A 15319-nucleotide genomic window follows, 5' to 3' on the forward strand; every position below is an offset into this window, starting at 1 on the left:
ATGGGTACTGTATTTTTAATACTGGGCAGAATAAATATTGCAATATATTAGTATCGTCTTGCTTCCTCACGGGAAAGAGCTCAGAGAGTCCATACCAAGGTACTCGCCTAGGGGGAAGGTTGGTTGGGAAGGGCAAAGGAATGGGGTGGTGGTGGGGTGTGAGCCAATGAAGGGTAGGGCTCCGGATGTGGGAAGGAGTCGGGTTTGGAGGGCACGGGGTGTGGAAGGGGTGAAAAGCAAACAAATCACAGGTAGATTCTACACGAAGAAATACTGTTTTTTAAGTTATACGTTTGCATATGTCATGAGACCTAACCAGTAGCCACTTGTGCTAAGGTGGACTGGGCAGCAAGGTGCTTAAAAAGTGCAGCTAAGGAGGACTATTTCATGTTCCAATGACAGATAATCAGTTTTTTCAGATAGCTTCTTGCAATATTAAAGGGCCCATAACCAAACTAAGTACAAATCTACGCTTCAGTGGCCAATTTCAAATACTTTTGCTTCAGGAAATGCACCTTAAATCACATTTCACTCCCCCTAGGATGTCATGCTTAATTTTCCAAGCTTTTTTGTATCTGCCGGAGCAGCAGTAGGGGTGCTCCCAGTCTATTCACGAACCATTGTTTGCAGGAATTCTTGCAGGTCACTAGAAATGCTAGGGTAAGATGCATAGTAGTAAGTCTGAAAATTGGAAATCAAATCATTCAGATAATTAGTTTCTACAGGCCAATAGAAGATAATTTAACAGCCCTTGAAGAGCTCGAAAATGCGCTGCGTTTATTTTGCAGAATATAACTTACATTCTTTCGGTAACAACAAAGCCCGAAATAAATGAAGAGCTTCCAGGCGTTTGGGCAGAATGAGTCGAGATCTTCCATTAATCGACCCCTAAAGAACTCAGGGGCATATTATCAAGGGGTTTATCTCCGCTTTTTTGGCTTTAAAAGCCAAGAAAGCGGAGATAAAATTATCTCCCCATTACCTAGCTGTCTCTAACACCAGTTAGCGACAGCTAGTAGGAGATAGCGACCCTCTTGGGCCCCACTTTGCATGTCAGTGATATTTATCACTAATGACATGCAAAGTGGAAGTGCCAAGATGTTAGCGACTGAAAACAGTTGCTAACATCGCTATCTCCTATTACCAACTTTTGGAGATATTCGCGCTAAGCGCGAATATCTCCAAAAGCTAACACCTGCCCTGAGCAGTTCTTAGCCATGTTATCCAATGGGAGGTGGATAACATGGCTAAGAGCATTAGCTCGGTAATGCATGAATATCGCTGACTTTTCAGCGATATTCATGCATTGCGGCGATTTTTATCGCATTTGCGATAAACCTTGGTAATACCAAGGTTTATTTGCGGTAAAAATCGCCGCAGCCCAGCGGTAAATTTTTCCCGCTAACCAAGCAATAGCGATAATTATCGCTATTGCTTGGTAATATGCCCCTCAATACCCACAGCCACAGGAGTACACTTGTTTTTCCAAGAGATTACATTTAGCCTCAAGGATATATATTTTTTTTATCTGTTTTTAGTGGGATATAGGGAAGTTTTTCATCCTTTCAATCCTATTCTCAGACCACTCCATCCCTGATAGAAATTAAGGTTAAGACTAATCAGACTGAGCGTCCTCGGTGGGCATTAGACAGGACTCTCCTAACTGAGGATGGATGGGTCACAATTATGCAAGCCAATCTCATGGAATTTCTCAAGAGGAATATTGGATCAGCATACATTTTTTCTGTTTAGGAGTCATGCAATGCCTTGATCGGGGGAGGCAATCTTTTTCAAAGCAAACATCTAAGCTTGGAAAGAGAAACACAATGGCACCATAGCGCAATCTAGACTAAGCAACTCAGATGCACCTAGCACATTACTCTCAAGTGACTGAATCCAGATTGAGAGAAGCTAGACTAAATTTAAAGAAACATTACGCCTCCCAGACAATAGTTAATCAGAATACATGCTTCCAGCAACTTTACGAGGAGAGCAAGCATGTTGGGAGATTCTTGACTTGGTCAGTCAAAAAAAGTCACAATAATGCCGCTATTAACGATGAAGACAGGGGTCAAACGGTGGACCAAATGGCAGAATTTTCTTTTGTATTTCTTCAGCACTATAGAAAGCTATATACTTCTCCATCTTCTGCTCCAGAATCTATTAATTATCTCAGAACAGTAGATCTACTCATGCTCAGCAAAGACCAACCGGCTCAGGCAGTGGCTCCCAATACGATTATTGAAGTTCAGGAGACCATCAAAAGCTTCCCTAATGGGAGAGCTTGTGCGTGCAATGGATTTCCATTAGAGCTTTACAAAACATTTATGGATCAATTAGCTAGACTGTTGGTGCAACTATTTAATGAAATGCTGAAGGGTTGCCAGATCCCCAAATCGATGGGAGCAGTTCTAGTAAGCTTTTTGAAAAAAAGATAAGCCATCCGATAAGCCGGGCTCATATTGTCCAATAAGTTTGCTTAATAATCACTATAAATTGTTTACTAAAATGATGGTCTCTAGAATAACTTCCCTAGTTCAGGAAGTGGTGGATGTAGATTAATGTGGTTTCCTGCCAGGGAGAACCATTGCAAATAATACAATTTTTTTAATTCAGGCTATCAATTATTTTACGAAGAAGAAAGCAAAAGCAGCAATTATTATGATAGACGCTGAAAAAGCCTTAGATCTAGTCCAGTGGGACATTTTGTTTGCTAATTTACTTAGGTTCAATTTCCCCCCTAAATTTGTCAATCTCCTGCAGAAGCAAAAATTATAGTTAACTCCCATAGGGCAGAATCACTTAAAATTTGACGTGGCACTCGTCAAGGGCACCCCCAGTCTCCAGTGCTGTTTGCACTGTTTATAGAACTACTAGCCTCGCTGCTACACCAAGACTCCCAAATTAGGACACCTCTGCCGGGGACTCCCAAGCTCAAATTATTTGCTGGTGATTTAAATCTCTACTTGGCAGGAAAAGAACAAAATATCCCCAGAATTTTCAGAAAGATCAAAACATTCTCAGATCTAGGTCGGTACAGAATCAATCATACAAAGTCTGAAATACTTTTGTGTAATTGTTTGGTCCAGGTTCTTCCCACTGATATGCAGACTCAGGTTTGCGGAACGGGCTCAATGAGATATTTGGGCATTTTTGTTTCCTATGAGTTTTTGCAACTTTTTCAGCTTAACTATGTGTCATTGCTTTCAAAGGCCGAGAGTCTTTGAAGACAGTGGCAGTCTCTGCCACTTTACATTATTGGTAAAGTCGCATTGATAAAAATTATGATTCTATTTTTTCTTTTTAGATTATGAGATCTAATAATTCAAGTTCGTCAAAGCTTTTTTAACAATATGGTGCATATTTGTGTAGTCAGGAAAGAAACCCCGAATCAAATTAGAAACTTTGCAGTTGCCTATAAAAGAAGGGGGTCTCGCGCTGCCCCATTAAAAAAAATATTATCAGGCTGCTTTTATGAATTTGTGCGTTCAAGCAGTTGCTTCCCAGGACCTGGAAGGTGATTTCTAGTACAGGCTAATGCTCCTAGAAAGCGATATTCAGCGTATCCCTTTCATTAAATTTCCAAAGCTTCCAAAACACAGTAGATACGAGTTTCCTCAAATAATACTTTTTAGATTTTCCCAAATGAAGGAAGAATTTGAGTTTCCTTTCACCCCGAAATCCTGATAGGGCATTCCACCGCAACACTCATTGCATTTGATGCTAACACCTATGTATAAGAGTGGCGTACATAGGAGGCACCTTCCTACACATAATCAATCCTCCCCTACACGCAGACACCCTTGCACTCTGGTGCAAGAGTCCCTGTGTTGGCACTAAGTTGTTAAACTTAGCACCATCGCAGGGGGAAACACAAAGCTGCACCACATTCTTGTAAATATGGTGCAGCCTTGCGTGTCCGAAGTGGCGGAGCATGTCGTTAAGTCCAGGAGGTTAACAACACGCTCCACCAGAAGAAGCCGTGGAGAAGTGTGGCTCAAGTGGAGAATTGTGGCTCAATGATTAGAGCGGCAGACCCTGATGCAGAGGTCTAGCCCGGGACCAGGGTTCAATTCCCCGCCTCGGCGTGTCTTGGGCTCAAAATTCCACGGACCTGATAATTCTCGCCTCGGTGCCTTTTCCAATCATAGTGTCCCACTCTGCAACTCTGGGCAATAGCTTGCTTAATCTCCACAACGGCCCCCACAACGCTAAGGATGCCTGGCCTCCACCCTGGGGGTGCCCAGGAGTGGACGCCTCACAGGGAAAGCCAGAATGGGTTCCACAGCGGTATTCGTACAAGCGCCTTGAGACCCTTGCGGGTGAGTAGTGCGCTATACAAGTATCAATTTACATTTACAATTTACTTCTATTGTACATACCCCCCTCCGTGGCTTAGTACAAAGTTGCTGATATCTTTAGTCCCTGACACGTTGGCTGTCCGTTTGGCATTAACGTCACACTCAACTTATCAATTTGCCAAAAACAGCTAGTGTTTATTGCATCCCTGGTGGCAAAATCTCTGATCCTACAAAAATGGAGATTGATCAAGACTCCAGCCTTCCGCAATTGGGAATGTAAGATAACACAAGTAGAATCCAAGGAAAAACTGTACTCCCAAAGACTAGGGGCCATTGTGAAATTTCATAAAATTTGGGATGAGAAGTAGGGATAATTCTTTTAAGGGAGAGATATCTGTATGCACTGTGTTAGGTTTATTTTGAGGGCTATATCTGGGAACATGATTGAGAACTAGGCCACTCTGGGGTTGGCTATTTATATTATCGTTTTTATCTACAATGATGATATTGTTTGGATTAATTGTATAACCTATTTTTTCCTGTCTACCTGTGATTACAAATAAAGAAAACTAAATAACTAAAAAAATGGTAGTACTTTTTCTGTGGGCATATAACAAGTTGGTTGTGAATGAGTTTTAAAAAAAACAAGTATTGTACAATGTTTATAATGTGTAGTTTTTTTAGGGCTCCTGTAATTAAGACTGTTTTTTTTAAACAAATCCTTAAGGAGTGGGCTTTTGCTCAGCTGCTTTCAATCAAGTGGCTGCTTTGATTTAGCTGGTTTTATTCATTACTTTAGTTCAGTGTCATTTGTATTGTAGATCAGCCCACAGGAGTATTGCTGTCTTACCATTCAGCTATTGGCTACTATGCTTACTATTATACCTTTGAGTAGTGCGTTTGCATTCCAGTGCACAAGGTGCATTGTTTCCTGCAGCAGCCGGCAGGAACTATCTGATAGAGGCAGAAGTCATCTTGAGCAGAAGCTATCTTGAAAAGATAGCTTCCCAAAATAATACCAACACATTCTGAGTAACAAATGACTTTTTGACTGATATAAATAAGTACGTATATGCACTATAATATTTGTTTGGTGTTATTTTTCTAGAAAATCACGTTTGGTGCAAAAAAGAACGCAAAAAAATACAATGCGCATGCCTAGAGAAATATTGAAAAATAATGAGATGTATTATAGTGCATTTACATATTTACACAGGTCATACTTTAACCTCTTTAGTGCTGAGGATGACCCATCCTCCACACTATGGAGATACTGTTGAGGATGTCAACGAGTTGTCCTTGGCATTGAAAAGCAAAATGGTGGGTGAGTAGGGATGTTTACTCCAGTCAAGCCCAACCCCAGGGGCAGGAAAAAAGTAGGGCTGGGCGTGGCAGGTGGGGGACCTTTGCCTAGCCCTAGTTATCACAACAGGGACGAATTAAACCTTGGACCATATCTCCTTGTTGTGTTTTTGCGCAAGTTCCTTACACACAGGTGGGGTAATGTTTCTATCTGAAAAAAAGCGTGGTAATGCTGACTGGTAGGAATTTTGTGGATTCCACAGATTCCAGAAATTACCATCACAGAAATGTTAGAAAAAGTTAAATTTTAGTCAACGTTTGAGGTTTGCAGAACATTGCGGGTAAGAAAATGTTGTGTGATTCATGTAAGGCAAGAAGCCTGGGCTACTTTTCCAAAACTTCTGGCTTTGGTAGGTTCAATGGGGGGCAGCTGAACCTGAGCTCAATTACCACAGTTACCCCATTGCCAAAGCAGATATTTTTTTCCCAAGGTGTGTTGTGTTTAAGTTGAGTTATAGGGCCATTTGTGCTGTGAGAGCTAGGCTGAGCCACACAATTGGGGTACTGTTTTTATTTGGAGAAGTGTGATAATGCTTAGTGTTGGAATTTTTTTAGATCTCATCAGATTCCAAAGTTTTCCATTATAGACATGAGAGGAAAATGTGAGATTTTAGTCAAAGTTTGAGGTTTTCAGGGCATTGTGTGTAAGAAAATGTTGCCAAATCCACACAAGGCAAACAACCCAGGATGGCTCTGGGTGTCTAGTTTTAAAAAATGTCTGGGTTTGGTAGGTTAACACAACTGCCAAAATAGGTCATTTTTCTGGACAGGAAAAGTTGATGTCACCGTGTTGCGCTTTGGGGCTGCTTCATGTTGAGGGCATTAGGCCAAGCCACACAAGTGAATGTAGATTTTGTTTTTTAGGGTGAAGTGTGACAATGTCCAGTGATACGCATTTTTGGGATCCACAAAGGTGCCTGAAGTTTTTTTGAAAGAAATATGAGGAAAATGCATGATTTTAGTTAAAGTTTAAGGTTGGGCGGACATTATGGATACGAAAACATTGTGGGATCCACACAAGGCACACTACCTAGGAATACCCGGAGTATCTAGTTTAAATAAAATGTATGGAGTGTGTAGGTTTTACTGGGTGGCAGCTGAGCCCAGGATCAAATGACGCAGCTAGCCCCATCACCAAAACAGGCAATAATCTTTTTTTGATACAACATGTTGAGATTTCCATGATGTGTTTTGGGGGCTTTTGTGTTATGGGCATTAAGCTGAGCTACACATGTTGAGTAGTGTTTTTATGGGGAGAAGTATTGGAATTTTATTTTTATCCTGGTCAGATTCTCAAAGCGTCTGTCCCAAAAATATGAAGAAAATGTGCGCTTTTAGTCAGAGTTTGAAGTTTGCAGGGCATTGTGTGTAAGAAAACATCATGTGATCCATGCAAAGCACACTACCCTCAACTCCTGTGTCTAGTTTTCAAAAATGTCAAATGCTTCTGTCTCAACGTTGTTTTGAAACCTTTTGTTATTATGAATTTAATTTCTCTCCATTAAATGATTCCAAATGTAAACCAGAGTGGAAAAAATCACATTTTGCAAATTGCCCTATAAATCACACAGTATGGATTTGCCCCAAATTCAGAGGTGTACAAGTACCCACTGTTCCTAAACTCCGTATCTTGTGTACATTTTGAAAATACATAGGTTTCTTTCATACCCATTTACCATTCGTCAGATTTTACCACATGTATTACTGCATAATCGGTACACAATGAAAAATCGTAACAAAGTGAAGCTCAGATGTTGGCTCTGGATATCACATGTTTTTGGACCACCAACAAACATTATGGCCTGATTACGAGTGGGTCCGTTTTTTTCTTACCTCTGCATAAAGCTGTGTTTGAATTATGAATTTGGTTGCATTTAACTCATCTGATAATTATCAAATACGTTAAATACCTTAACTTTCATGAAAGTTTTGCAAATCAAAAACCTGCTGATATTTAGCAGGGCAAAAGTAAATGGTATTTACTGTATCAAGCAGATTTTGGTGCAATCAACACCAAAATTAGCATTTTATATCCTGAAAACATGTAATAGGTACTATATCACACCCAATAAATAATGTACACTTCTGTATTATTATTTATTATTTGCTAAAGATAGCACCTTCACTCGTGATCAGGGCTTATATATCCCTGCGACCAGAAGGGTCTGATGGACTTAAAGGCATGTTACTTTTCTAATTTGACCACTGGGGCAGGAAATTACGAGTGAAACCGTTGCCACCAATTTCTTTTTTTACCACTTATTTTCATTAATGTTTGATTTCAGCTATTAGTCTCTGATGGAAAACTGTGCGCAGTCTACACAATTGATCCCTTGGTTAATTGGGAATTTTGACTAGTTTTCAAAAATGTATAGCTGTCTAGGTTTACACATTTCATACCTGTTTTCACTGTTAACTGCAAGTAGGTTGAAACCCCCAACAATAGGAAAAATAGACTACCAGTTACAAAATTACAAAAACTGTGGTCATTTGTTTTTATCTTGAAAGTTGGGAAGATGGTGATCTTAACGTAGTAAACCGTTTGTTGATGGCTCTTTTATAAAACTAAAACATGCTTTCTTGCATAGTGCTTTTTCCCACTTTTCCAACAAACAACAACATTTTGTTATGAACCGTATCAGTAACTATTCTCTAACAAGGGCATTGGAGCACTTTGAGAAGCAAAATGTAAGTACATCCTACCACTAGGATACAACATCTTTCGCCTTCATAGAGCACAAAACAGTGTTGGAGGAGTTGTTTTTAACCACAAGAACTCCCCTCTAATTACCTCAATAAACCTATAGCCCCCTCTTCATCCTGTGCCTTACTGTGGAGGTATACTTATATTTGGATTCCATATTTTTGTAGTTTAATATTTCAACCACACCACAGTGCCGCCCACAGAGATTATGCACATGACCTGTATCAACCAAGCTGAATATCTTCAATGACCGAGCTAGCATAAAAAAAAGGTTATATTGGTATTTATTTGATTATAGTTCTGATCAACACATCGCTTCTTGTAATCAGATTTTCCAAGGAGAGTCCAACCTCAACTGCGAAAAAGATAAAGACCCCAACACATCCCTCCTCAAATCCTTTGTTTCAGATAACAGCCTGCCACAACATTGACCACCAGCTGTCTCCAAATCAAAAGTGTGGGAATTTTTTTTACACTGCAGATATGGCCTTGGGTTCATTAAAGTTCTTTCTTTGAGCGATGCCTTGGTGTGCCTCTATTAATTGATTAAAAAAATACCTAAATCCTCTACCAGGTAAAAGGATTTTACCTCGAAAATAAGGTACAGTTAGTCTACATCTTTATTTAGAAAAACAAGGTTTATACAGTTGCCTGCATTGCAGGTGATGATCATTTTACATTAGTCCATTAACTTGATTCAAAGATGGTGTGAAGAATTGGAGGATTGTAGGAGTGTGGAGGAGATGCAAACTAGGTTTTTTGATGAATCTTTCTACAAATCGATTGTGAGTGTGAAGCTTTATTTAGCTTTACCTTTTATGCAATCTTAAATTTAGGTGAAGTTAACTGTAAATAAAAAAGATATAGCCATTAAAGAACCAATTTGTTGGTCGGTAAATATTTTAAAAACTCTGGTCTGCATACCTCATTCTGTTAGCTGATACAATGCCTGTAAATACTTTTTAAATTGTCTGTCTTTATCTGCAGTTTTTAAGAAAAAACTTTGTATGAAATGTTTTTATTCTTTTTTCTCTTTGTATGGCTTATAAATAAGCCGAATAAAGATATTCTGACTGACTGACAATGCCTATGTTAAATAACAAGTACACTTTTTACATTGTCAGGCATTTGTGGATGAATGGATGGCACAGAACTCCAGAAAGGCAACATTTATGAAGAGGATCTTCTCCCACTCCATGGAATTTAGCTCAGCATGCAGCAACAACCCTGGAGAAATCTTCACTGGAGGATTTGTGGCATGCGATTGCTACGCCATGGCTGCTGCCATTGATGAAAACATTATCCGTGAAGTCATAGAGTGCGGGATTTCTGTTGAACTGAAGGGAGAGTTAACAAGGGGAATGATGATCATGGACATGCGGGACAAACTGAAGAAAAAAAACAAGGCTCTTGTGATGAACGCAATTGATCTAGAGAAGTACAAGGCTCTAATGATGGCTGCTTTGAAATGACACAAGATAATGTAAGGTGGATAGATACGGGAGTGTACACTCCAAGAAACTATCTAGATTTGCATAGTTTTGTATTGTGATCAATAGGAATCTGCTGTGCATTCAAATCACAAAGACAATCGATCATTCACTATGCCTTTTGGCCACTATAACTACAAGATTACAGGTAGGGTCACATCTTGTAGACACTACATCAAAATGAAGGTTCAGCTTTAGGGTATTCAGTAAGTCTAAGGCATACAGTGATAAATAATGTTGAAGCAGGCTTTTATCTAAAATGTTTCATACATTTTGACATTGAATCCTTCCGTAGAAAGCTATGATTTGTCCTTCATTCTGCAAATAACAAGGTTCATCCATTGATTACTCATATTCTCTTGTTTCCGGAGGTGTATAGATTAATATTATTTTTTTCTTCATACAAAATCTTGTTGTTCCAAAGAAAAGATTCAGAGAAACAGTTTAGATTATAATTGATGCATCATATGAATTGTAAGACAAACCAAAACTAATAAGTAGTTTGTGATTAAAACAATTATACTATGTTGAATAGTGATGTCTGATGGTTGTTGTGAGGATAAGTGCTTATTGCCTAAGAAACCATGTTGGAGTAGAGTTATTTTTTAATCAGTAGATTGGATTAAAAAATATGGGTTTGATTATACAACACTGGCTAGATGGATTACAAATCACGCATCAGCATAGGAAGCGACATCACTGGTTTCCTGCCAAAACTGCCTTTAAAAGAAGAAGCCAGCAAGAGGAGTAATTTCCATAATTCATCTGCACAGGAAGTGACATCACTGAATTTCCCATCACACATCTGCAGATTAGATGACAACATTGGTTTCCTACTTAAACTGTCTTTAAAAGAAGAAGACCAGCAAGAGGATTAAAAATGTTCTAGATTACACAACAAGAATTTTCAATTCTATCGAGGACTTGGTGACGAGGATTATGATTCTCCATTTTTACTGCAAATCTAATAGCAGCCAATTAAAACACATTAAACTTATACATAAACTTTTCCTAGGAAAATGTATTTTTGTCACACAGCACATGCTCCAATCACCATGAAGCTAGTCCTGTAAGTTTTGAAAACACCATTTTGATTCCTTTTTATTGGGTGCACTGCCAGTTAAGTACCTGTTTTGATATTTTCGGTTAATTATACACATTTTAAAATGTATGGTCTAAGATGTATAATGTAAGATTTTCCAGAAGGGTTGCTACAGGGCTTTATTATTAAAAAACTGCATTGCTTGCTGTTATAGTTATCAAAGGTTGTGTTTGATTGTAACCTAACTTTGGCAGAGTAAAGGGAGCGCAGGTGACAGCCTCCCAATACCCAGCAGTCGCCTAATACTGAGCCTTTCCTTTGTGGAGCAGGTATGGACTACGCTGGTCAACTGCGACAGGCGCAGTCCCTATGCTAATGGACTTGGTGCACTAACCCAGCCTTAGCCATGGCCTTCGAATACTGCATATGCCCTCCCCAGGCTATACATCAGCGGGAATTGAGCAATTCTAACGCTGAGTGCAAGCAAGTCCTCTAAGGCTCCCCTGAAACGCCCTGATCTGCAGAGACTGATCAGGGTGTTAAAATCCATCGGGAACTCTCTCCTAGAGTGAAGGTGTCAGATGGCTCCCTCTAGGCCCTAATACTAATAAACATAATTAATTCACGTTACGGGGTTTCCCACTTGCGTGAATTCACTTTGGAGCAAGATGTGCTAGACACCAACATCCAACTCTGTTAAAACAGCTCTGGTTCAACTTTTGGGCCATTTATTAAACAGCTGCATGAATGTGCTCAACAGCAAGGCTGGATCCCTCGGAACCCAAATACAGGGGATAAGAATGCCCCCCACTCTGAAAAAGGGCAAAGCCAACTGCAGCAGCATGCAAAATGGCCTCCCTCAGAAGCCTTCGAAAAATTGGCTGATACTTTTTTGGACAGCTATAGCTGCAGTGCGCCCCTGTTGTTAGAATCCCCAGGGACTGAAAAATCAGCCAAGGAAAATCCTTTTGATGACACTGATAAGTACTCCTCTAATGCAGATTCTAACAGTAAAGATGAGGAACCTGGACCAAGTTAGAAGAGACGCTCCGATGCAGCAAATTTGCCCCCAATTCCCTCCAAATCTTTGACGGTTTTTGATTTGGACCCTATTTACATCATACTCCTGAGGTCCTCGAATTGGATTGCCCCACCAGAAGTGGTGGAATATGCACAGTCATACATCAGACAGAACTTTGCAAAAAGAGGTTAGAGCTTGATTGCAAGCAGAATGCCCCACCTGCTGGGCAAAGACGAAGAAATTTGCAAACGATCCTAAAAAGTACTGGGCAGCGCTTGATGTAACTGTCTAGACAAATGATTGAATATGTCAAGACCTTTGACAAATACAGACCCCAAGTTGAATGATTTTGTCTCATCACAAGTTGGACTAATAGCGGAAGCACTCCTCTATGAGGGACTGTTTGTAAAGGATTTACTAAAATTGGAGTACACATATAATACCTTAAACAAAGCCCACTATCTCTTAAGAAAGGATTTCTGACAGATCCTTTTAGGTGGGGCCGGATGATTCAGTGGAGCGATTGTCAGGCTGTGGGCACTTCCAAGGCTCCCAATCAGACTATACCCCTCACAGCCGAGGGGGCGGTAATATGACACTTCGTCTAGCACCACATTCTTCCTTTCCTGCTACCGGGGAGGTTGAGGAAGTTTCCGTAGAGGAAACCACAGAGCTGCACATAGAACATGTCAAGGTGAGAGTTATCCCACTTGCAGAGGGGTTTTTTTCAGAACAAAATTCAATTTCTTTTCTAGAACAACTGGTGACATTTTTGTTCGGATCCTTGGGTTTTGGAAAAAGTCCAAAGTTACAAGATGGAGTTTTGCAAGATTTCATGCACACATCAACCCCAAAAGGGCTGTATTTTCCCTACATAAGCAGAAATTCATGAATTTGAAATCCAATCTCTCCATCAGAAGGAGGCGGTTTGCCTGATGGATTCCCACCCCAGCTGTATCATCAGCACCATTTTCTTGTTGGAGAAAAAAAGTGGGGGTTCGCGATTGGTCTTGAATTTGAGAGACTTCAATGCCTGGATAATGTATGGGCATTTCAAGATGGAGGACATTCATCTGTTATGAGACTGGATGGTCCGGTTGGATCTGAAAGAACGATATCTGACGGTCCCTATTTGGCTTCCACACGTGGTTCCTGAATTCCTTTGGCAGGGCTGCTGTTTCGAGTTCAAAGTCCTACCCTTTGGCCTCTCATCAGCCCCTTGGTGCTTCACCAAGACAATGAGACCTGTAGTTGATGCACTTTGAGAAAGGCGTGTTCACCTTATCGTTTATCTACATGACCGCATTCTGATGGCACAGGATCCACAAAGGATGATACTCCATCTTTCATAGAAGACTAGGGTTTTGTCATCAACAAACAAAAATCTGTTCTGACTCCCAGCCAATGACTAGAGTTGTTGGGTTTTTAGATAGATTAGATTCATACTCAGTTGATAACCCCCCCCCCCCCACCCCCCCCCCAAGAAGGTAACAGGCATTTGCATAGCCAATAGGTCTCGCCTTTGGACTTTATAAGTGTTTAGCCATGCAACAGTTGATGTTGCACCAATGATATTATGCTACAAAACGAAATACTTATTAGGTCCCAAAAGCGAGACCTATTGGCTACGGGGGCAGGGTGTTCCGCTACAGGGTGAGTTCGGGGTGTCCTTGTAGGGGTTAGTGCCGAGGGGTTCTGTGGAGAGTGAGTGCAGGAAATGTCTGCATGAGTCCCTATACCATTGTCCGTGTACATGCGCCTATGCGTGAGTGCAGAGATGAGTGCAGGGCGTGCCTTGGTGCAGGAGGGCTCTTATGCCTGTGTGAGTAGTGGGTGAAAACAGTGGTGCCTAACTAACTGCAGGGAGTGCCTGTAGTGGGTGAGTGCATCGGGACAGTTCAGGGGTGCCTATGTTTGTGTGTGTGCCTGTCAGTGTAAAGGGTGCCTCCAGTGGGTGAATGCAGGGGGCGCCTATAGGTGTTGAGTGCCTATAGAAGTTGAGTGCTGAAGGTTCTCCCACAACAGGAGTGCAGAGGTTTCTTGTGTGAGTGCAGGTGGTGCCTGTAGTGTGTGAAAGGTGTTGATTTCTATAGTGACTGCAGAGGTGCCTGTGTGAGTGCTGGAAGAGAGTGTGTTTGCACGCAGCATGAGAGGTGAAAGTGCAGTGGGGCATGTACCTGTGTTGAGTGTAGAGGGCACCACATTAAATCCCAGACCTACGGGTAATGCAAATGCTGGTTCAGATTGGGCGCAAAGTATTTTTCAAAGGTTTAGCTCACACACAGTCCGGATTGTATGCAAGCATTAAGGCTAGGCTAAACCACAGAAGAATGTCTTTGTTGCACAAATGCACTCCAGCTTCTTCCATAGTAAATTCACTGTCTCAAGGCACTTTATAATCATGCCAGTAGAACTACACTAAGGCTGGTGACATAATCCAATATAACATGAAGAAAAAATGTACATCAAGATCATCACGCCATATACTTCAACACAATTTCTCAGCCTTGCCAGGATTAGAATTCGTGCCCTACAGGTCACACCGGACGTCAGCGACAGGGCTTAACTAAACGAGCCGTTAGTATGTGAGAGTACCCTGCCTCACTTCCGATAATGTGAACGCCTAAAACACGGCGGCCAGGAAGTTGAAACAATGTATTAGGTTGAAACACAAGATTTTGAAACATGCCTCGAAACAAGCAGAAGAGCACTGATAGGACAAACAGCAAACAAATATGCTGGTGCCTCCCGGTACAGGAAACAAAAAAACAAACGTAATTCTGGTGGACTTCCGTCAGAGTTCTAAGGCACACGTAAAACTTTTCAAGACCCTCTATAATGTTCCTTCCTTGCCCCCACACTCACTGCTCTGAGCCTCATTAGGTGAAGAACTGCTTTATTATTGTATTCACAAGTTATTACAAGCTTAGGGCGCCGAGCGTCTATCTGCAGCGAGCTCCGGTCACCAACTGCCGTTTTCCCCGTTCGCGCCTTCACTCCGACGCCTACTGCGCATGCGCACGCCTTCCGCTCCAGTCTATGGCGTGACGCGTCATCGCGTACTCGCTCATAGACTAGAGCGCACACCACATATCTCCCCCCTTTAACAGTAACAAGATAACAACCCCCCAAACTCTCTGAGTGTCCATTGTCCCAAAGTCTCTATCTCTGAAGGACACCAAGTGGTGGCCCTACATAATGGCTAGTGTCCACTCATTTCAAAGTCTCTATATCGAGAGGGCACAGTAACTGCCTTGCCACTGCGGGTGCATCTTACCGGCATGTTCTCTTCCACCTCTCTCTCTCCTCGTGATCTCTCACCGTCTCTCTGATCTCCTCTCTGTACTACACCAGCCGGTGTATCGTCTCTGTCGGTAGACTCTGTGTTGGGTGTTTCCG

General features: G+C 41.3%; 1 protein-coding gene across 3 annotated transcripts in view; it reads left to right on the plus strand.

Moving 5' to 3' along the window:
* The window catches only part of LOC147697153 (nucleoside hydrolase-like), a 228160-nt gene extending 217044 nt beyond the window's left edge, over positions 1-11116 (plus strand). For all 3 annotated transcript variants that reach the window (XM_086934226.1, XM_086934224.1, XM_086934227.1), the window contains one exon: positions 9492-11116. In XM_086934226.1, coding sequence (XP_086790352.1) covers positions 9492-9839 — 348 coding nt within the window. In that variant the 3' untranslated portion in view covers positions 9840-11116. The remainder of the gene's footprint in view (positions 1-9491) is intronic.
* Positions 11117-15319: the final 4203 nt, after the last annotated feature.

The sequence above is a fragment of the Lissotriton vulgaris genome, chromosome 8 (assembly GCF_964263255.1).
Source record: "Lissotriton vulgaris chromosome 8, aLisVul1.2, whole genome shotgun sequence".
Lineage (NCBI taxonomy): Eukaryota > Metazoa > Chordata > Amphibia > Caudata > Salamandridae > Lissotriton > Lissotriton vulgaris.